Genomic DNA, 24,720 nt, shown 5'->3' with positions numbered 1-24,720 from the left:
CTTCGGCACTCAGCCTTCTTCACAGTCCAACTCTCACATCCATACATGACCACAGGAAAAACCATAGCCTTGACTAGACGAACCTTTGTTGGCAAAGTAATGTCTCTGCTTTTGAATATGCTATCTAGGTTGGTCATAACTTTCCTTCCAAGGAGTAAGCGTCTTTTAATTTCATGGCTGCAGTCACCATCTGTAGTGATTTTGGAGCCCAGAAAAATAAAGTCTGACACTGTTTCCCCATCTATTTCCCATGAAGTGGTGGGACCAGATGCCATGATCTTCATTTTCTGAATGTTGAGCTTTAAGCCAACTTTTTCACTCTCCACTTTCACTATTAGGAAACTATAAAAGTTTCCTACTATTGATATTAATGTATTCCCATCAGTTTTCTCTTATGTCTGTTAGTATTTGTTTCCTGTATTTGGGTGTCCCTATATTGGGTGCATATATGCTGACAAGTGTAAAGTTCTCTTCTTGAATTGATCCTGACCCTTTTATCAGTATATAGTATCCTTCTTTATATAGTGTGCTTCTTTATGGCTTTTGTTTTAAAATTTGTTTTGCTTGATATAAGTATTGTAACCCTGCTTTCCTATCATTTTTATTTGTATGAAATATCTTTTTCTATCCTCTCACTTTCATTCTTTTTCTTTTGCCCTAAAGTGGGTCTTTTGTATGCAGCATAATGTAGGCTCTTGTTTTCTAACCCAGTCTACCATTCTGTGTCTTTTGATTGGAGCATTCAGTCCACTGAGTGCTGTGTATTTATTGCCATTTTAAACTTTGTTTTCCAGTTGATTCTATGTTTCTTTTTTCTTTCCTTTTTCCTTTTAGTGATTTGATGTTTTCATTTTATGGTTGTAGTTCTGTTTTTGGTTTTTGTGAATCTATTGTATGTTTATGATATATGGTTACCCTGTTTTTCAAGTATGTAAACTGCTTCCTATAATTTCCCACTGCTTTAGACAGTGGGTTCAAACACATTCTTAAAAAAAAAAGTCTGTCCATACATTTCCTGCTGTCCTCGCTCACATTGCCTTTGCCTACCCACGTTTTACCATTTTGATATCTTTTACATCTTTGTTTATGCTTCTGCTCGTCGTCGTGTTTATAATCACTTTCACAAATACATGCTTTTTCCTTTTTGATCTTTATACTGGCTTAAGTGGTTTACTTTCCAGTTGTGATTTCCTGTTTCTTATATCTTCTTGCTTCTTTTCTATTTAGAGAAGACCTTTCGGTATTTCTTTTAGGATAGCTTTAGTATTGCTGTACTCTTAGTTTCTGCTTCTCTGAGAAAGTCACTCTGTCTCCTATTTTAAATGATAATCTTGCTGAGTATTCTAGGTTGCAGATTTTTCCCTTTGAATTGGACATCTTGTCCTTGATTCTTACAGGTTATTGCCCATGCCAAATAATGTCTTATTTCCCTGCTGCTTCAAATTAATGATATGTCTCTTGTTCTTCAAACATTTTCTACTTATGCTTTTTTGTTTCTGTAGCATCATACAATAGTACATGTAATTTTAATTGTACCTTTACACTTTTGCACTTCATTTTCATTCACTTAATTAACTTACTAGCAAAATTAGTTTGCTCCAGTTTGTAATCTGATTTTGATTTCCTTTTATTTTTGACAAAATCCTTTAGTCTGGACTTTTAGAGGTTACAAGGAGCAGAGAAGACCTCTCATTATCTCAAGTCATAGATATTTATTGGGAACATCAGTGGAGACTACATGGCCTAGTGGAAACAATCTCTTCAGATCTCAGAGAAATAGGCGATCATTCTGTAAATAAATGCCTTTGCAAGTTAGACCTAAAAAAGAGAAGTGAAATTTTGTTTAGGAAAATAGAACACAGTTCTCATGACAAGGTATTCATTTGTCTTGAGAACCAAGTGTCCCTTGCTGTATTGTACTGTGCTGTTATTACCACATCATCATCTTATTTGCTTCTCCGGCTCATACCTGTTACTCACTTTATATTATGATTTCTGCTTACTGTAGTCTCTCTGGGTATGTTTTTTGCTTCTCTTCTTTGCTGGCTGTATGAATGTGTTGTTTATTTTTGGCATTTAGACTTAACAAAAGAATATATTGTTTTTGGCCAGCCGTTATTCAGTATGGGAGGCACCTATCCAAAACAAAACACATCTAACCATTTCTTAAGTCATTGGATAAAAGATGGTTTCCTTTTAGTTAATTATCTACCCTTGATTATGTTCGGAGAAGCCTAGATGTGAGATCCTATGCTTTGCCTCCTTGGGTATAGGGAACCTTTTGTGGATGTTGAACTATCACTAGTCTGCTCATTGAAAGTGGTTTGCTTTTTTAGGCAAGTTTAAAACAGTAACCAGGAGACTTCCAATTCAGTCTGGGGTGTAGGAATCTAGAAAGAATGTCATTCCGAATGTAACAATAAGAAAAGCGTGGATAATCTGTAAAATCATTACTTAAAAAAAATTTATCAGAGACCTGAGGTTACATGGCAACCAATGAGTTTGAAATAAAGGAAAAACAGGTACCACCAAGAAGAGATTATATAGGAGAGCTGATTCATCTGAACATGGGAAGAAGAAAGGTTTACCGTGTAAGTAGGTAAGAAGAATTCGACAAACCTCTAAAGGCCTAGGGGGGGCTAGCAAGAAGTATAGAACCCATCGGATTCACAGATCCTCTTTATGGACCTTGACCAGAGCCTGATGAGCAGGACTGGGGACAGGGGAAGACAGCAGGAACGCAAGTAGCAAAAACCTTAAGCAGATGAGGGAGGAACATCAAATCTTAGCATCTTAAGGGCTCAGAAGAATACCCACTGCAGCTGGGGGAAAATAAAAATAATTTTTAAAACACCATCCCTAGGTCTGGGTAGGGGCAGGAAATCAAGAGTAGACTATTAGGATTCTTCTACCACTGAAGATGAGGCAGCACCACTGAAAAGGTCGAATATATATGAGCAGGAAAAAACTAGTGAACTTAAGGATAGAAAAAATTAGAACTGAAACGAAAGAGGGTGGAGGTGGGGTGGGATTAAAAAAACAAACAAAATAGCAGCATCCAAGAACTGTGGGGCAATAATCTAATAGTGTAACATACATCTAGTTGAAATCCCACTTACCAAAATGGACCATATTCTAGGCAATAAAATGTCAAGAAATTTAAAAAAGTAAGAATCAGAGTGTTCTCTGACCATTACAGAATTAAATGAGAATAATAATTCTTTTCCTAGTTGAAGCTTCCATCTTGAACTAGGAGACGAGCAAACTAAATCTAAAGTAAGTAGGAGAAAGAAAACTTACAAAGAGTAGAAATCAGTGAAACTGAAAACCAAAAATAATAAAACAAGTGAAATCATAACCTGATCCTTTGATGAGATCAAAATAGATAAAATAGTAGGCATAGGAGCCAAGGAAAAAGACAACACAGATTATACTATATCAGGAATAAAAATGGACACATCAGTACAAGTCCAAAGACACTAATGTGTAATGATGGGATGTTATGAATAACTATTTTCATATATTTGACAATTTAAGTGAAGCTAATTTCTTGAAAAACAAGCATTACCTCAGTTCACTTAAAAAGAAATAGAAAGCCTTATTAGTTATATGTTAAAGAGATTGAATTTACTGCTAGGAACCTTCTGACAAATCTCTAGACCTAGATTACTTCACTGGTATGTTATACCAAGTGAAAAAATACCAATTCTGTACAAACTTCCAGAAAATAAAAGAGGAAGAAACCCTTCTCAACTTGTTTTATGAGGCCAATATTACCCCTTTATAGCAAAGATATGGCAAGAAAAGAAAACTGGAAAAAATCAACCAGTATCCCTCATGAATATAGATGCAGAAGTCCTCAGCAAAACATTAGTAAATGAAATCCAACCATAAGTAAAAAGGGTAATACATCATGACCAAGTATTACTTAGGCAAGTCAAGGCTGATTCATCAGCATTCAGATATCAATCAACATAAATAAGCATATCATCAGACTAAAGAAGAAAACTATTTGACCATTCTAGTAGATGCAGAAAAAGAATTGACAAAATTTAGCATCCATTAAATTTTTAGCAAACTAGGAGTTGAAGGTAATTGCCTCCTAGAAAAACCTAGATTTAACATCATACTTCCTGGTAAAAAAAAAAAAAAAAACAGACTGCTATCCCGTAAGATCAGTAACAGGCCACGGTGTCTGCCGTCGTTACGCCTCATCAGTGTCACACTCGAACTCCGAGCTATTGCAGTGAGGCGAGAAAAAGGAGTAAAAGGTATAAATAATTATCAGGAGATTCCAATAACTACCATGAGAAAAATGAAAACACTTTTTAGATGTTACCTTAAAAGCAGTGTTTATATGCAGTTCTTTCTCTACTCTTATAATTCCATTCAAAAGTTGCAATATAAGTTTCTTTTCCTAACGTGGCTGCTGACAATCTAATAAGTATCATACATCTTAAATGGTGTTAACTTTTTTTTTTTTTAGCTGTATGGATTACTGGACTTTAAAATGAATAGGAAGGCTAGACTTTAATATTGAGACTATCACAGTCTCTTACTATATAAAGATAGAAGTCTAAATCATCTGATTTAAAAGGAATGTTTTGTCTCACAGTAAATTATCAGACTAGTTTATTATAATTTGTTTTAAAAACTCCTGAATACTTGGTTTTGAGTATATTTAAAGGATCCAGATCTTATATAAGGGATAATTTGGTCACTTTTGGCGGGACAGATCCTCAAACTATTTGCTGAAACATATGTATCATAGAAAGCTATAAAACTGAAGGCAATAGAAATACACTTGAAACTACAGAAAAAATGGAATTTGATAGTAAAATATGATGAAATGTAACATAAAGGCCAGTTAGTTGGCAGTGACTTTGAAAGTAGACCTTACTTAGCTATTGATTCTCAGGAGCAAAGGGACGCAAAGAGAAGAAATGGTCTGTGAATCCTGTGTGCCCGTCCCCCTTCTGTAGAAAACAAGCACTGCTCCTGCTGCTGCTAAGTCGCTTTCAGTCGTGTCCGATTCTGTGCAACCCCAGAGACGGCAGCCCACCAGGCTCCCCCGTCCCTGGGATTCTCCAGGCAAGAACATTGGAGTGGGTTGCCATTTCCTTCTCCAATGCATGAAAGTGAAAAGGGAAAGTGAAATCGCTCAGTTGTGTCTGATTCTTAGCGACCCCACAGACTGCAGCCTACCTGGCTCCTCCATCCATGGGATTTTCCAGGCAAGAGTACTGAAATGGGATGCCATTGCCTTCTCCGATTTTATTCTCTAGTCTGCTCTAAAACCCATGGCAACAATTCAGTTTTAATAAGTACTTTGTGTGTTTTGTGTTCTCTACATTTGGTGTGATTTCTGTTATTTAGGCATTTTTAACTCTAGTAAACAGTATTTGTAATGAAAAATAGCACTGTAACTTCTTTCCATTAAGAAAAGTGTTCCTGTAGATGGAATTCAACTATGAGTCTCAACCTGATGAGTTTGTATTAAAATGAATTCCTTTAACCATCAATATTGCCATAAAAGTTTTAACATAATAAACATTTACATTTTATTATAGATAGACAGTATGAAGTTAATAACTGTAAACAGATCTGAAGTTTGAACCCCAGCATTGTGGTTTTTCTGTGTAGCTTAGAACAGGTAACTCATACTCTCTCAAATATCTATAAAGAGAGTAACAGCCTTGTGGGTTATTGAGGTTAATATTTATAATATGCCTGGACATACAGAATGTGCTCATAAATCATAGTAGCTATCATTCTTGGTAGTTATTATTGTAAGTTAGCATTTGTAAACTTCATATTTGTATTGTGGCTTAAAATATATTCTGCTTATAAAATTGGTGCTTTATATTATGTTTTAAATGAGTTACTAACAGTTGAGAAAATAGTATATATAGTGCAGTGGTTAAGAACATGGACTCTGGATTCAATGTCAGCTGCATAGCTTATTACCAGACTGACCATGGGCAAGTTAACTGTCCTCAGCTTTAAGATAGACCTAACATTAGCACATTTCTCCCAGGGGCATTAGAAGAGGTAATGAGATTAAGTATGAAAAAAGTTTAGAACAGTTGCTGATGTGTAGTTCTGTGTGTCAGTTGTCATCATTATTATTAATTACAATAATTTGTTGTTGAATAAATAATTTTTTTATTTGTCACTTTTAATTGTAGGTGAATCTTGGAAGCAACCAGTACCTTTTCTCTGTCATAGTGGATCCTAAAGAAATGCCCTGCTTCTGTTTGCGCCATGATGTTGATGCCTTGCTCTGGCAGCCACGCTCCAGCAAACAGGATGATATGTGGGAGCATATTGCAACCTTCAATGCTTTAGGTATAAGCAAGCTCTTTGACAACCTTTGACGTTATATCAAAAATTAGTCTTTTTTTTTTTTCTAAGTTTCTTTTTTTTGGTTTATTTAAATTTGAGCTGTCCTAATTACATTTGGATTGACTGTGCTATAATTTGGTTGCTTGTACATAGTTGATGAATGTTAGTACTTTTGGAACAGTAGGACTAATTTGTTTTTATGTTTGTGTAGAAGATCAACACAGAATACAAATCAGAGTGTTTATCTAACCACTTGAATCATTCCGATCAATTACTTCCTTATTCCAGCTAAGCTATACAGTATTAGAATATGAACAAGGGGCTTGGCAATACCCTACATGGAACTTGTATTCAGGTTTCTTCAGAGTAGTCTTCAGTAATCATAGAATTGCTCTAAGGTTAAAAAGCACATTAGGAGACATCTTTCATGGCACTTAAGTGTGAAACAGAGCCATTATAATGCAAACACTTAGGGAAAATGGTGATGCAGAAATGAAATTTATTCTGTAGGATAAAAGGGAAATACTGGTAAGGCTTGAAACATTTTGAACTACGTAATTGTAGATTTATGCAATAATTGATTTAATGTCAAAATACATTAGTATTGTGTGGGAAAAATTTTTTTATATGAATTAACCACAGCTATTGCTTTATTGAAAGGTTATTTTAAACTGCCAGCAGGAAGTAAAACTATGTATTTTAATTGCTATATATGCACAACCCTAATTATAGAAGATATTTTTTCAATTGTCCTTTATAGTTAGTAATATAGGCTGTTAAAGTGGTTAATTCAGACTCCAAATGGATTTTTATGACCTGAAATAGTTTGATTGAATAATGTACCCACATAATTTCTAGCCTTTCTACTAAAATTCCTGATTTTTTAAGTAAGAGGAAAGCTTTATCTTAATTTTCAGATCCTTCTTTTGTATCCATAAATCCTAGTTTAGTGGAATTCTATTATGCTTGAGTTAAATCAACATTATATTAGATATGTAGTCTTGAGATGTTATATACATTAATTTGGCAAGATTAGCCTGGAGAGTTAATTCTAGGCTCTCAAATAGGTGTCTGTATCTTTCTACTTTTTCATCCTCAAGCCCTGCTTAATTTTTAAAAAACCAGCATTGATCTGCCTGTGCTCATGGTTCCTCTGGTCATTCATTGTTTGGTGAGGTCTCAATTTATATTAATGTTATACTTCCTCTCTCAGGTTTAAACATTCATTCAGTAATCATATACCAACCTGAAAATTGCTGATTTATACTTTAGAATATAAAAGCCCTTTTAAGCTCTAAAGATAAATTTTTAAAAGATTGTTTTTTCAAAGATTAGTTTTCAAAGGTTATCCTAATGGAATTTTAAAATTAGATATTTGAATTTTCTTTTTGATTTTGTTTTGATCTGAAGGCTCTACTTCTGAGAGGTGAAGTACAACAAATCCTGTTAAAGTGTTGGTGTTGATTATAACTGGGACGACCCAGAGGGATGGTATGAGGAGGGAGGAGGGAGGAGGGTTCAGGATGGGGAACACGTATACCTGTGGCGGATTCATTTTGATATTTGGCAAAACTAATACAATTATGTAAAGTTTAAAAATAAAATAAAATTAAAAAAAAAAAAAAAAACATGAAAGAAAATCTGAGCTCAAAAAACAAAAAAAAAATACCACTGATAATCTACAAAGTGAGAATGCATTATGCACACACTCCTGAAATAACTTTGTAATAACATCCTCTAAACATTTTCCCATTTATTTGGTAAGAAAAAAAAAGATACCATAATGCCATCTCTGTGATTGATGTACCGAGTTGTTAAGTTGTCATTTAAAGATATTTTCGCATGTGTTTAATGTGTTAGAATTTTTTACTTATTTCTGGAAATTATATGGGAACCATGTTGTGCTTTTCTTGAAAAGATGAACGAAACACTTGTTCTTAGGAATTAGTGCTTTATTTTTGCACCATTTGGGAAAGATTGATTGTGCCTAGTCATTAATGGTTCAGAATGTAACTACTGTTGAATATCTGTGGTGTAAATTTTTAGTCATTTCAATTTGTAATAAAATTAATGAAATAGTAAATGTTAAATCACCATTTTTTCCCTTCTGTTTAATATATAGTTTTTCTTTTTTTGTCTCATATTTCTTGGCAGGCTATGTCCAAGCATCGAAGAGAGACAAAAAATTTTTTGCCTGTGCTCCAAATTACTCCTATGCAGCCCTTTGCGAGTGCCTTCGACGAGTTTTCATCTACCGTCAGCCCACGCCCATGTCTACCGTACTTTACAATAGGAAGGAAGGCAGGCAAGTAGGGCAGGTTGCTAAGCAGCAAGTAGCAAGCCTAGAAACCAATGATCCTATTTTAGGCTTTCAAGCAACAAATGAGAGATTATTTGTCCTCACTACCAAAAACCTCTTTTTAATAAAGGTAAATACAGAAAATTAATTACTCCAACATGTTGGCTTCTCTGTACTGCCAAAGTATTCAATGGTAGCTGGAAGGCTGAGCAGTTTTGCTATAATCTGTTAAGTTTTACTGTGTTAAATAAAATTACCTTGTATGATTTTTTTTAAAGGATATTGGAAATGTATTTGCAATTTATGGGTCTATAAAAGCTATAAAATGAAGCTGCAAATTTAGAGAAAACAGCTTCTGTAAAAAAATGTAAAGATAATGTTAGCAAGTATAATTTTTAAAAAACAGGCTAGAGTCTCATCTTTTATATGAAAGATGTACAGTTCATTGTTTAAACAAAAATATTTATCATGTACTATGCTGATATAGTTTCTGCTTCTATACCAACAGAATAATAGTTAACATGTTCATTCTTGTAATTTTAAATGGACCGAATAGCTGGAGTAGAGGGGGATATATAACAGGTACAGCAGGTCTAATATTGTTAAAGTTTGCTGAAGAGACCTGAGGTGTTTTTTCAAAATAAGTATAGCTTTAACTTTTATAAATCCACTTGGTCTTCCACAGAATAGACAGAGATCACAGGTTCTACAAAGTGTAGCTCTTACCCATTGCCATATAATAAACCACTCCAAAACTCAGTGGTTTAAAAGAGGATATTTTATAATTTTTCATGGTTCAGTGATTTGACTGTCTCTGTTCTGCATGGCCTCTCCTCCTCCAATAAGCTAGACTGTGTTTTTTCCCATAACAGAGAAAACATTACAAGCGAGCAATTCCCTAATGTACAAGAGTTTATCAAGCCTGTACTTGCATTGTATTTGCTCATCTTCAGTTGAACAAAGCAAGTAGCCAAGTTTAGAGTGAGTGTGAGAGGTGAGCATACAAGGGTACAGATAGCAGGTGGAATGATTCACTGGAAGCCATTACTATAACAGTTTACCATGCAAATTAGAATTTATCCTTGTAGTTCTCCCTGTAGTTCTACAGTTTCAAAAGTAATTCTATTTATACATTAAATATGTCTTGCCATGAATTTTAGTTTCTTACATTATTTTCTTGGATTTTTTTTTTTGGTGTGCATTTACCTGGGAAATTGTTTACTTTTATACCACTTTTGTATGCTTCTTACATAAGTGTCAAATTAACTTTTATAATAGGAGAATTGAGATTTTAGTATGAGACAGTAAAGAAAAGAGATACAAGATCGGAAACATTTGTCCCTTGCCTACCTAGACAAGTTTTGGCTGGATTAAATTTTAGTGAAAGAAGGAAAAATAAGTTTGAGAGACAGAAAGGGAGGAAAAAAATGGGGATTACATTCATGTTTCAACACTTCGTCAGAATGCATTTTCCTGGAGAGAAGTATAGGGATATTTGATACAAAGGTTGGAAAAGGCCTAAGAACTGGTAGTGACAGTGGAGTCCTGATAGTACTTTGAATACTAGGAAAGAGACAGATTGCTGTCAAGCACCATGAGATCATGAACAGCGGGGGAAAAGAAAATGTATGGCTGGACCAAAAAACAAACTGGTGATATTTCCAGAACTTTTTAGTATCATTGTAAAATTCAGTGAAACAGAAACAAAAGATTATTTAGATGGTGAACTACTAAAAGCTTTTGTTATGTGACAGATTTAAGTTTTCTTTAAAATTTACCTCAAAGATCATAAATCCTCTTAAATTTAAGAAAAAGGCAGATTAATGTGGTGCTTAATTAACCATGACTATATATATAAATATATGCAAATTTGCATATGGTAATCAATTTTCTTCCCTTTGTATATGTTATTTTTAACATGATTAATGTTGCATTGAAACCTATCAGGATTATTCATCCTAAATATTTTTGCGTATTGGTCTATGTTGAGAGTAATAGGTCTAGGGCAGTGATTCCAAGCCATGTTTTCTCAAAATGTTTCAAGAATTCCACATTTAAACTCAAACAAATTTAAACTGTTTTAGTATTTAAATGAAGTATATACAAGTGCTATGAATGTAGTACCTTGTGTTTTATTGATTTTACTATAAATTATAAATGGGAATTTTATAAACTATGATAGTAATAAAATTTTTGTTTTTCATATGGAGTCATTTAACAGTATTCATTATATCAACATGTTTAGTAGGCATCAGCTGTGTATGAAAACATATTCTCAGTGCTAAGAATAATACAGTGTTAAGTTAAAAACAAAGTCTAGTGATTTCTAGGTGAAGTTTCTCTTTGAGTAAAAAAGTAGGTGGGAGATTTGTGGAGCTGTTGTATTTGAAAGACGTTTAACCAGGGATGGAACTCATACAAGAACGGACAAAATTTGAGTTGCCAGTGGAAAGGGTTAGAAAGAGGATAATAAAGTCAAGAAATTAACCAAAGAAAAGGATCATAAGAGACTACTATGAACAATTTATAACACCAGCAACTTTGTAACATAGAAAATGTATAAATTCCTAGAAACATATAACCTACCAAAACTGAATCATGAGGAAATAGAAAATCTGAACAGACTATTTACTAGTAGAGAGTTATCCAAAACCTCCCAACAAAAGACCAGGACCAGATGACTTCACTGATGAATTCTGGTGAACATTTAAAGAGTTAATTCTACCCAGATTCTTCCAAAAAGTAGAAGAGGAGGGAACCCATCTAAACTCATTTGAGATGGCCAGCACTACCCTGATACGAGAACTATACCAGGATACCACAAATAAAGAAACTTAGAGGCCAGTATCCATGGTGAACATAGATACAAAAATCTTAATAAAATACTAGCAAACCAAATTCAGCAATACATCAAGTGGGATTTATTCCAGAGATGTCAGGATGATTCAGTATCTGCTCATCAGTGTGATCCACCACTTTAATTTAATGAAGGATAAAAATTATACAGTTAATAGATACAGAAAAAGCATTTGACAAATTTCAACATCCATTTATGATAAAAATTCTCAACAAAGTGGGTTTAGAGGGAACATACCTCAACATGATAAAGGCCATATTTGACAAGCCTACAGCTAACATCATACTTGATGGTAAAAAAAATTTTTTCTGCTAAGGTCAGGAATAAGACAAGGATGCCTACTCTTAACACTTTTATTCAACATAATATTGGAAATCCCACCCATAGCAATTAGGTGAAAGAAAAGGCATCCGAGTTGGAAAGGAAGAAGTAAAACTGTTACTGTCTACAGATGCCTTGATAAAGACTCCACCAAAAAAACACTTAGATCCAATGACTTAGGTACAGTTGCAAATAGAAAAATCAATATACAAAAATCTGTTGAGTTTCTGTACACTAATAACAAACTATCAGAGAAATAAGATAATCCCACTTGCAATTACATTTAAAAAAAATAAAGTATTACAAATAAATTTAGCTAAGGAGATGAAAGACCTGTACACTGGAAACTGTAAGACATTAATGAACAAAATTGATAAAGACAAATAAATACAAAGGTATCACATGCTTGTGGATTGTAAGCAGTTGCTACTCAAAGCGATCTATAGCTTTAATTCAATCCCTATTAAAGTTCTAATGGGATTTTTCACAAAAATAGAGCCAACCTGAAATTTATATGGAACCGCAAAAAGCCAAAGCACTCAACACATCATTGACTGGAGATGTATTAATGTGGTTTTAGAGAGTGATGGGATTAACATTATTGTGCAAAGTTGTTAGAGCTTAAAATTGATCAAGGGTTCATTATACGGTCACATTTTGCTCCGTTAGGTTTTTGTTCCAGTCTAGCATACAGTATAAACATAAAATTTTCAGAATTGACACAATGCAAAATTTTGTGTGCAGAATTTTAAGTGAATTTTATGCAGATACTTCATCCGAGCAGCATACATACTAGTGTTTCAGAAGATGATAGCTCTTCACAATATAGTTCTGATTCAGACAATGTGAACATTAGACCAACAAAATGACAAAAAACTTTAGTGATTGATTCTGATACGGAAAGTAAAAACACTCTCACAGTGTTGGAGAGTGCTCCTCTGCTTTTGTAGAAGAGTAGATTAAAGACATTTTACAAAAATTAGAAAACTTTACAGGTGTCAGGTGTAACTGTTGAATGTAATAACCCCAAAAGTGTTAGTGAAATAAAAAAAATTACTTTTTGGTCAGCTAAAATAAAAATCACCAGCCACAGGTGTTAGTTTTTGCAAAAATTCCCTGGTCAGTAATGAATTATGACAAACAGAGGTGGAGACATCATGCTCCCTGATTTCAAACTGTGTTAAAAAGCTGTGGTAATCATAATAGTATCATATTGACATAAAAACAGAAACAAAGATCAATGAAACAGACTAGAGAGCCCAGAAATAAGCCCACCCATATATGGTCAACTAATTTACAACAAAAGAGCCAAAAATATACAAAGGGGAAAGGATAGTTTCTTCAGTAAATGGTTTTGGCAAAACTGGATATTCACATTCACTGTCTTACACTATACACAGTAGCTCAAGACAGACTAAAGTCTTGAATATAAGATCTGAAACTATAAAAACCCTGGAAGAAAACATAGGTACTCAGCTCCTTGACTTCAAGTCTCAGCGATGGGGTTTTTTTTTTTTTTTTTGGATCTGACACCAAAATCAAAGGCCACAAAAGCAAAAATAAACCAGTGGAATTGCATAAAACTAAAAAGCTTCTGCAGAATAAAAGATACCATCAATACAATGAAAAAGCAACCTACTGAATGGGAGAAAATATTTGCAAATCATGTATCTGATAAGGAGTTAATATCCAAAATAACGTACACAACTCAAAAGTAAAAAATTCAATTAAAAAATGAGCAGACGATCTGAATATATTTCAAAAGAAGACATACAAATGGTCAATAGATACATGAAAAGGAGTTCAGTGTCACTAATCATCAGGGAAATGCAAATCAAGACCATTATGAGCTATCACCTCACACCTATTGGAATGGCTATTATCAAAAAGACAGGAAATAAGTATCCATAAGGAAGCAGAGAAAAGGGAACTCTAGTGCACTGTTGGTGGAAATGTGTTAGTGCAGCCACCATGAAAAGCAACATGGAGGCTCCTCAATCAAAAGTAGAACTTCCATATAATCCAGCAAATCTACTTGTGGGTATTTATCTGAAGGAAACAAAAACTAACTCAAAAAGATACATACCCACATGTTCGATCAAAAACGACAGAATAATCTGTGTTCATTTCCAAGGCAAACCATTCAACATCACAGTAATCCAAATCTATGCCCCAACCACTGATGCCAAAGAAGCTGAAGTTGATCAGTTCAATGAAGACCCACAAAACCTCCTAGAACTAATGCCCAAAAAAGATGTCCTGTTCATCATAAGGGATTGGAATGGAAAAGTAGAAAGTCAAGAGATACCTGGAGTAACAGGCAAGTTTGGCCTTGGAATACAAAATGAAGCAGGACAAAGGCTAACAATTCTGCCAGGAGAATGCATTGGTCCTAGCAAACACCGTTTTTCAACAACACAAGAGGCGACTTTACACATGGACATCACTAAATGGTCAATACCAAATCAGATTATTACATTCTGTGTAGCCAAAGATGGGAGAAGCTGTATACAGTCAGCAAAAACAAGACCTGGAGCTGACCATGGCTCAGATCATGAGCCCCTTATTGAAAAATTCAGGCTTCAACTAAAGAAAGCAGGGAAAAACACTAGGCCAGTCAGGTACAACTAAGATCCCCTATGAATATACGGTGGAGGTGATGAATAGATTCAAAGGGATTTGATCTAGTATACAGTGCCTGAAGAACTGTAGGCAGAGATTTGTAATTTGGTCAGGAGGCAGTGAACAAAACCATCCCAAAGAAAAATAAATGCAAGAAGGCAAAGTGGGCTGAGGAGGCTTTACAAATAGCAGAGGAAAGAAAAAAAGCAAGGGAGGAAGGGAAAGGTACACCCAACTAAATGCAGAGTTCCAGAGAATAGCAGAGAGACAAGAAGGCATTCTTCAATGAACAGTGCAAAGACAGAGGGAAAGAACAGAAGGGGAAAGACTAGAGATGACTTCAAGTAAATCAGAAATATCAGAGGAACATTTCACCCAAAGATGGGCACAATAAAGGACAGAAATTAGGTGAAGACCGAATAGAAGCAGAGGAGATCAAGAAGAGATGGAAAGAATACACAAAAGAACTGTACAAAAAAGATCTTAATGACCCTCGTAACCATGATGGTATGGTCACTCATCCAGAGCCAAACATTCTGGAGTGTGAAGTCAAGTGGGCCTTAGGGAGCACTGCTTCCAATAAAGCTAGTGGAGGTGATATAATTCCAGTAGAGCTATTTAAAATCCTTAAAGATGAAAAATGCTGCGCTCAATGATGTCAACAAATTTGGAAAACCTAGCTGTGGCCGTAGAACTAAAAAAGGTCAATATTCATCCCAGTTCCCAAGAAGGGCAGTAGTAAAGAATGTTGAAACTGCTGGACAATTGCACTCATCTCCCATGCTAGTAAGGTTTTGCTCAAAATCCTGCATGCTAGGCTTCAGCCTTATGTGAACCAAGAACTTCCAGATGTTTCACTTGGGTTTACAAAAGGCAGAGGAACCAGAGATCAAATTACCAACATTTACTGGATCATAGAGAAAGCAAGGGAATTCCAGAAAAACATCTACCTCTGTTTCATTGACTATGTTAAAGCCTTTGACTGTGTGGATCATAACAAACTGTGGAAAATTCTTAAAGAGATGGGAATACAGCCACTTTACCTGTCTCCTGAACAGGTCAAGAAGCAACAGTTAGAACCTTATATGGAACAGCTGACTGGTTCAAAATTGAGAAAGGAGTACAACAAGGCTATTTATTGTCACCCTGTTTGTTTAACTACATGCAGAGCATATCATGTGAAATGCCAACTGAATAAGGTACAAGCTGGAGTAAAGATTGCCAGGAGTAATATCAGCAACTTCAGATATGTGGATAATACCACTCTAACGGCAGAAAGAGAAAAGGAACTAAGAATTTCTCAATGAGGGTGAAAGAGGAGAGTGAAAAAGCTGGCTTAAAACTCAATATTAAAAAACCAAGATCATGGCATCCAACCCCATCACTTCATCACTTTATGGCAAATAAAAGGGGAAAAGGTAGAAGCAGTGACGGATTTCCTCTTCTTGGGCTCTAGAAATCACTGGATGGTGACTGTAGCCATGAATTAGAAGACAGTTGCTTCTTGGCAGGAAAACTATGACAAACCTAGACAGGGTATTTAAGAGTAAAGACATCACTTTGCCAACAAAGGTCTGTATAGTCAAGGCTATGGTTTTTCCAGAAGTCATGTATGGATGTGAGAGCGGGACTGTAAAGAATGTGGAGCACTGAAGAATTAATGCTTTCGAACTGTGGTGCTGGAGAACACTCTTGAGAGTCCCTTGGACAGCAAGGAGATCAAACCAGTCAATCTTAAAGGATATCAACCCTGAATACTGATTGAAAGGACTGATGCTGAGGCTCTGATACTTTGGCCACCTGATGTGAAAAGACCACTCACTGGAAAAGACCCTGACGCTGGGGAAAATTGAAGATAGAAGGAGAAGAGGGAAAAAGAGGATGAGATGGTTGGATGGCATCAGCAATTCAATGCATGTGAACTTAAGGAAGCTCCAGGAGATGGTGAGGGATAGGGAAGCCTGGTGTGCAATCCATAGGGTTGCAAAGAGATGGACTTGATCTGACAACTGAACAACAGCTACCCCCGTGTTCACAGTAACCAAGATATAAAAACAGCTACATGCTCACTGATGGATGAATAACTTTTAAAATGGCATATTTATGTTTACTATATGGCATAACTACACACACACACACACACATTTATATATAGGCTTCCCCGGTGACTCAGTGGTAAAGACCCGCCTGCAGTGCAGCAGGCTTGCAGGAGATATGGATTTGATGCTGGGGTCAGGAAGATCCCCTGGAGAAGGAAAGGGCTACCCACTCCAGTATTCAATTCAGTTCATATCGGTTCATTCACTCAGTCGACCCCATGAATTGCAGCATGCCAGGCCTCCCTATCCATCATCAACTCCTGGAGTTCACTCAGACTCACATCCATCAAGTCAGTGATGCCATCCAGCCATCTCATCCTCTGTCGTCCCCTTCTCCTCCTGCCCCCAATCCCTCCCAGCATCAGAGTCTTTTCCAATGAGTCAACTCTTCACATCAGGTGGCCAAAGTACTGGAGTTTCAGCTTTAGCATCATTCCTTCCAAAAAACACCCAGGACTGATCTCCTTCAGAATGGACTGGTTGGATCTCCTTGCAGTCCAAGGGACTCTCAAGAGTCTTTTCCAACACCACAGTTCAAAAGCATCAATTCTTTGGTGCTCAGCTTTCTTCACAGTCCAACTCTCACATCCATACATGACCACAGGAAAAACCATAGCCTTGACTAGACGGACCTTTGTTGGCAAAGTAATGTCTCTGCTTTTGAATATGCTATCTAGGTTGGTCATAACTTTCCTTCCAAGGAGTAAACGTCTTTAATTTTCATGGCTGCAGTCACCATCTGCAGTGATTTTGGAGCCCCGCAAAAAATAAAGTCTGACCTTGTTTCCACTGCTTCCCCATCTATTTCTCATGAAGTGATGGGACCAGATCTTAGTTTTCTGAATGTTGAGCTTTAAGCCAACTTTTTCACTCTCCTCTTTCACTTTCATCAAGAGGTTTTTAGTTCCTCTTCGCTTTCTGTCATAAGGGTGGTATCATCTGCATATCTGAGGTTATTGATATTTCTCCCAGCATTGATTCCAGTATTACTGCCTGGGAAATCCCATGGACAGAGGCACCTGGTGGGCCAGTCCATGGGGTCTCAAAAGAGTTGGAAACTACTGAGCGACTAAAATATATATATATATGTATATAAAATATATATCTGCAGTAAAAAAGGAAATTTTGCCACCTGAGAAAAGATGCATGGATCTTGAGGGCATTATGCTAAGTGAAATAAATTGGACAAAGACAAATTATCTCACTTTTACGTGGAATTTAAAAACACAGACATAGAAACCAAAACTGAATTCAGATACGTAGAACAGAATGGTGAGTATCAGTGGAGAGGGTGGGGTGGGGTGGGGCATTTGAATGGGTGAAGGGGATCAAAAGGCACAAACTCCCATTTATAAAATATTAAGTCCAGGCGATGTAACATACAGCATGGCAACTATAGTTAATAACACGCTGCTTGCTTGAAACTTGCTAAGAAAGTAGATCTTAAAAGTTCTTATTAAAAGGAAAGAATTGTAACTATATGTTGTAACAGATGTTAATGATCCTTACTGTGATTGTTCTGCAATATAAACAAATAATCAAATTATGTTATATATCTGAAACTAATATATGTTAATTTTTAAAATAAGCGTGAAAACAATCATGAAAACAATCTGCAGAATATTTAACTGAGTTACAATTCAGCTGCCACATAAAGGAAAACAGGCCTAAGGGATGACCTAGGGTAGGCAGGGTTAATGGCTGCTGGGGCAGGGCTCTCCAAGGGGTCTCTTCCACTTGGATCCAGAGATTCCCAGCCCACTGGGAAGACAGGTCAGCAAAGACTGTAGCACACGTAAGAAGTGCACTGGGGTCCTTGGTGTGAAGTAAAGGAAGATGAGGTGTGTGGAAGCTACCTGTGGACTGGCAGGGTCTAGTTCCTGCTAGCCCACCCCATGGTTCTATTCTCTCCTTCCTCACACAGTCTCTGCCTCCTCACAGACTGCCTTCTAGCTCTGCCTTGTTCTTCCTGGTAACCAGTAAAAATGTAGGGTGTTGATTAAGGAAACTCACCATTTTATATCCACAGCCTGATACAGGTCTTAATGTATCAGATCAGATCAGTCGCTCAGTCGTGTCCGACTCTGCGACCCCATGAATCGCAGCACGCCAGGCCTCCCTGTCCATCACCAACTCCTGGAGTTCACTCAGACTCACGTCCATTGAGTCAGCGATGCCATCCAGCCATCTCATCCTCTGTTGTCCCCTTCTCCTTTGGCCCCCAGTCCCTCTCAGCATCAGAGTCTTTTCCAATGAGTCAACTCTTCTCATGAGGTGGCCAAAGTACTCAAGTTTCAGCTTTAGCATCATTCCTTCCAAAGAACACCCAGGACTGATCTCCTTCAGAATGGACTGGTTGGATCTCCTTGCAGTCCGAGGGACTCTCAAGAGTCTTCTCCAACACCACAGTTCAAAAGCATCAATTCTTCGGCGCTCAGCCTTCTTCACAGTCCAACTCTCACATCCATACATGACCACAGGAAAAACCATAGCCTTGACTAGACGAACCTTTGTTGGCAAAGTAATGTCTCTGCTTTTCAATATGCTATCTAGGTTGGTCATAACTTTCCTTCCAAGGAATAAGCGTCTTTTAATTTCATGGCTGCAGTCACCATCTGTAGTGATTTTGGAGCCCAGAAAAACAAAGTCTGACACTGTTTCCACTGTTTCCCCATCTATTTCCCATGAAGTGGTGGGACCAGATGCCATGATCTTCGTTTTCTGAATGTTGAGCTTTAAGCCAACTTTTTCACTCTCCACTTTCACTTTCATCAAGAGGCTTTTGAGTTCCTCTTCACTTTCTGCCATAAGGGTGGTGTGATCTGCATATCTGAGGTGATTGATATTTCTCCCGGCAATCTTGATTCCAGTTTGTGTTTCTTCCAGTCCAGCGTTTCTCATGATGTACTCTGCATATAAGTTAAATAAACAGGGTGACAATATACAGCCTTGACGAACTCCTTTTCCTATTTGGAGCCAGTCTGTTGTTCCATGTCCAGTTCTAACTGTTGCTTCTTGACCTGCATACAAATTTCTCAAGAGGCAGATCAGGTGGTCTGGTATTCCCATCTCTTTCAGAATTTTCCACAGTTTCTTGTGATCCACACAGTCAGAGGCTTTGGCATAGTCAATAAAGCAGAAATAGATGTTTTTCTGGAACTCTCTTGCTTTTTCCATGATCCAGCGGATGTTGGCAATTTGATCTCTGGTTCCTCTGCCTTTTCTAAAACCAGCTTGAAAATCAGGAAGTTCACGGTTCACATATTGCTGAAGCCTGACTTGGAGAATTTTGAGCATTACTTTACTAGCATGTGAGATGAGTGCAATTGTGTAGTAGTTTGAGCATTCTTTGGCATTGCCTTACTTTGGGATTGGAATGAAAACTGACCTTTTCCAGTCCTGTGGCCACTGCTGAGTTTTCCAAATTTGCTGGCATCTTGAGTGCAGCACTTTCACAGCATCATCTTTCAGGATTTGGAATAGTTCAACTGGAATTCCATCACCTCCACTAGCTTTGTTCGTAGTGATGCTTCCTAAGGCCCACTTGACTTCACATTCCAGGATGTCTGGCTCTAGGTGAGTGATCACACCATCGTGATTATCTGGGTCGTGAAGATCTTTTTTGTACAGTTCTTCTGTGTGTTCTTGCCATCTCTTCTTAATATCTTCTGCTTCTGTTAGGTCCATACCATTTCTGTCCTTTACCGAGCTCGTCTTTGCATCAAATGTTCCTTTGGTATCTCTGATTTTCTTGAAGCGATCTCTAGTCTTTCCCATTCTGTTGTTTTCCTCTATTTCTTTGCATTGATCGCTGAAGAAGGCTTTCTTGTCTCTTCTTGCTATTCTTTGGAACTCTGCATTCAGATGTTTACATCTTTCCTTTTCTCCTTTGCTTTTCGCTTCTCTTCTTTTCACAGCTATTTGTAAGGCCTCCTCAGACAGCCATTTTGCTTTTTTGCATTTCTTTTTTATGGGAATGGTCTTGATCCCTGTCTCCTGTACAGTGTCACGAACCTCATTCCATAGTTCATCAGGCACTCTATCTATCAGATCTAGGCCCTTAAATCTATTTCTCACTTCCACTGTATAATCATAAGGGATTTGATTTAGGTCATACCTGAATGGTCTAGTGGTTTTCCCTACTTTCTTCAATTTCAGTCTGAATTTGGCAATAAGGAGTTCATGGTCTGAGCCACAGTCAGCTCCTGGTCTTGTTTTTGCTGACTGTATAGAGCTTCTCCATCTTTGGCTGCAAAGAATACAATCAATCTGATTTCGGTGTTGACCATCTGGTGATGTCCATGTATAGAGTCTTCTCTTGTATTGTTGGAAGAGGGTGTTTGTTGTGACCAGTGCATTTTCTTGGCAAAACTCTATTAGTCTTTGCCCTGCTTCATTCCGTATTCCAAGGCCTGTTACTCCAGGTGTTTCTTGACTTCCTACTTTTGCATTCCAATCCCCTATAATGAAAAGGACATCTTTTTTGGGTGTTAGTTCTAAAAGGTCTTGTAGGTCTTCATAGAACCGTTCAACTTCAGCTTCTTCAGCATTACTGGTTGGGGCATAGACTTGGATTACTGTGATATTGAATGGTTTGCCTTGGGAACGAACAGAAATTATTTTGTTGTTTTTGAGATTGCATCCAAGTACTGCATTTCGGACTCTTTTGTTGACCATGATGGCCAGTCCATTTCTTCTGAGGGATTCCTGCCCGCAGTAGTAGATATAATGGTCATCTGAGTTAAATTCACCCATTCCAGTCTATTTCAGTTCGCTGATTCCTAGAATGTCGACATTCACTCTTGCCATCTCTTGTTTGACCAGTTCCAATTTGCCTTGATTCATGGACCAGTATTTAATACATGTGTTAGATAGTGAAGTGAAGGAAGTCGCTCAGTCGTGTCCGACTCTTTGCGACCCCATGGACTATAGCCTACCAGCCTCCTCCGTCCATGGGATTTTCCAGGCAAGGGTGCTGGAGTGGGTTGCCATTTTCTTCTCCAGGGGGTCTTCCCAACCCAGGGATCGAACCCAGATCTCCCGCATTGTAGGCAGACGCTTAACCATCTGAGCCACCAGGGGGTGTATGTGTTAGATGACTGGTTTTTAAAAAAGATACTAAGAATGGTTAACAGTATTAATGCTTTGAAGTATGTTGCTGCTGCTACTGCTAAGTTGCTTCAGCAGTGTCTAACTCTCTGCGACCCCATAGACGGCAGCCCACCAGGCTCCCCCGTCCCTGGGATTCTCCAGGCAAGAACACGGGAGTGGGTTGCCATTTCCTTCTCCAATGCATGAAAGTGAAAAGTAAAAGTGAAGTCGTTCAGTCATGTCGAACTCTTAGGGACCCCATGGACTGCAGCCTACCAGGCTCCTCCGTCCATGGGATTTTTCATAGAATGAAAATTACAGGTTAAATCATCATTGCACAGGTATTTCTAACATTTTGTGATTATGGAGATGAGAACAAATGTAAGTATTATGTGTGGCAAATAATAAATAAAATTGGTGTTGCTGATACCTGGAAGAGTTTTCTTAGTACTAAGTGTGTCTTACTGAACAAGTGATAGCAGCTGAGCTGGTAAAATTAGGCCTAATGATGGGATGTTGGAGTAGTGAGTGAGAAGTAAGCCCTTATAAAATTAGTATGAAAGAAAAATAGGCAAAAACAACCAAGCCAACTAGATATCGAGATACATGTATAAAGTAGTAATTAAATGAGGTGGTATGATCACATCAGTAAACAAATACACATTTAATTTTTATTTACTTATTAGAAGGAAATGTTTATAACCTCAAGGTTGAAAAGGCTCTTAAGACCCAGAAAACAAAAATCAAATTAGGGAAAAGATGAATGAATTCAGTAATTATAAAATGTAAAATTTCTTTATGGACTGTTCTGAGAGTGGTAAAAGATCAGCAACCAAGAGAAGATCTTTGCCAGTGCATAATATATGACGTTAAAATCTAGAATATAAAGTGAATAACTATTAATAATAAAAAGGAAACAATAGAAAAACATGCAAAAGAAAGAACAGTCAATAGGAAAAGAAAGATGGCCAATTTTTAAAATATGCCTAGTCTTCTAAGTAATCAGAGAAATAGGTAAAAATGTTTAAGCTTTATAGAAAATATCAGCCAGGGTATAGGAAAATGGGGTCTTTCCTATACAGTTGCAGGGTGGGGGGATGGAATAAATAGGTACATGTGAAGGACATTTGAAAGTATGTATGAAAATTTTTTTAAAAAATGCATTCTCTGTAATCCCAGCAGAACTATCAAAACATTCAGCATGTAGATAGGGAGATCAGTATCAGGGCATACATGCAGCAATATTTACGTTAAAAATTTGGAGGAATCTAAATGATCCTCCTTAGGGGAATGACTAAATTGTAATGTTTTTACAGTTGAATCCTATGTACTAGTGTTTATAAGAAGACTTTGGTTAAATCCCTCCTTATGGGTCTGAAAACTTCTGACACTCATATATAAAGGATGTTTTTTTTTTCCTTTTCTCATGAAAGATGGAAGTCAATTATAATGTATTGACTTGATTTATTGTAATATATCAATTTACAAGATTTGTGTGCTGTTTTCCAAGAAAATAAGTACTCCTGTGAGAAGTCTTGGTTCATAAAAACATGTTTTTCTTATCTTTAATGCATCTATTAGAAAATAAGAGGAAAACACCCCTTAGTGTCTGAAAGGGAACAAGAAAACTGAGATGAATATCACCTGGGTTCCAGAGTTTCTGTCACGGCAAGGAAAAGGAGCCACCCTTTCACTTTGCTTTCAGCAAATATTTTGGGTTTAAAAGCAGGCAAGTCACGTTTCAAGAGAACTAACTTGTGTTGGATCCACCGCCAGCCACATCCATCCTGTGTCCCACCCACCTTTCCCTCCAGCAGACTAGCCCAAGCACGTGTTATGGCTGTGTGTCAGAATGCAAGAGGGCAAGGTCAATTGCACAAGCGTTTTTCAAGCTTCTGCTCGTGTCACATTTTCTAATATCACATTGGCCAAAGCAAATCATAGTTCATTCCAAAGTCAGAGTGGAGTACTCTGCAAAGGTATGTGGCAAAGACATGAATATGGAAGAGGTGAAAAACTGGAAATATCTCTGACATCTTCCACATGTATCCATACCATTTCCCAGCAATATCATAGACTTCTAAGCATTTTTCCATCCTGCTTCTTGGCACACACAAAATCATATAGCACAGTGGGGCAGAAAAATCAGGTTGCTCTTGGTCAGAAGTAACATTGGCTATCCAAGGGCCTAAATATCTAGGCAACTGGTAACCTATTGGCAGCACAATGATGTAAAGTCTATAAATAGCTGTGTGCTTACATTGAAAGACTACCAATTATGGTTAAGTGCTGTACTCAAAAAAAAAAATCAGAATTATTGATAAAAAGTTTAATGTAGAAAAATATACTGGGCCATTTAGACCAGAAACCTATAATTATTACTATTTCAAATGGACATATATATTTAGCACTATGTCAGCTTTTAAAATAAATTTTGTTGAAGTATAATTTGTACACGATAAACTATGCCCATTTAATTTGTACAGTTGGATCATTTTTAATATAACTATGTATTTTGATTTAAAAGTATTCATCTGTAATGATAATATATATTGTATGTATATTCATGAAGCCACTGCTATAAAATTAGTTGGAGTGGCCATATTAATATCACATGAAATCAGTTTGAGATCAAATAATACCAGGGATAAAGAAAGTCATTTCATGATAATGCAGAGATTACTCATTTAAGAGGACATAATTCTAAATGTTTATACCCCTAAAATAACAAAGCTTCAAATGCAAAAAGTAAAGACTGGTAAAACTATAGGAATAAACAGGCAAATCAACATTTATAGTTGGAGATCTAAATACCCTTCTTTCAATTATTGATAAGTAGAGAGTCAGCAAGGATATATAAAATTCAAATAACACTATCAACCAAGTTGACCTGATTGACATTTACAGAAAGCATTACCATATAACAACAGAATAACATTCTTAGTATTCTTAAGAATAAACATTCTTAAGTACAAACTTACATTCATCAAGGTCATATTCTGGGTCATAAAACAATTCTCAATAAATCAAAAATGTCATACAAAGTATATCCTCTGAGCAAAACAGAATTAAATTGGAAGGTAGTT

At 36.7% G+C, this 24,720-nt stretch overlaps 1 protein-coding gene and 1 long non-coding RNA gene across 3 annotated transcripts in view; one reads left to right on the top strand and one right to left on the bottom strand.

The window, feature by feature from the left end:
* Positions 1 to 10,756, top strand: part of NUDCD1 (NudC domain containing 1) — a 93,181-nt gene extending 82,425 nt beyond the window's left edge. For both annotated transcript variants that reach the window (XM_070382181.1, XM_005896975.3), the window contains 2 exons: positions 6,189 to 6,348; positions 8,500 to 10,756. In XM_070382181.1, the coding sequence (XP_070238282.1) occupies positions 6,189 to 6,348; positions 8,500 to 8,792 (453 nt within the window). In that variant the 3' untranslated portion in view covers positions 8,793 to 10,756. The remainder of the gene's footprint in view (positions 1 to 6,188; positions 6,349 to 8,499) is intronic.
* LOC138990689 (uncharacterized) overlaps positions 1,443 to 24,720 on the bottom strand; it is a 128,219-nt gene continuing 104,941 nt past the window's right edge. The window contains exon 3 of the long non-coding RNA XR_011466748.1: positions 1,443 to 1,818. This is a non-coding gene — a long non-coding RNA (uncharacterized lncRNA). The remainder of the gene's footprint in view (positions 1,819 to 24,720) is intronic.

This window comes from Bos mutus, chromosome 14, assembly GCF_027580195.1.
Source record: "Bos mutus isolate GX-2022 chromosome 14, NWIPB_WYAK_1.1, whole genome shotgun sequence".
In the NCBI taxonomy this organism is placed as follows: domain Eukaryota; kingdom Metazoa; phylum Chordata; class Mammalia; order Artiodactyla; family Bovidae; genus Bos; species Bos mutus.
The sequence above is the reverse complement of the archived record's forward strand: the minus strand, read 5'-3'. Positions and strand labels throughout refer to the sequence as shown.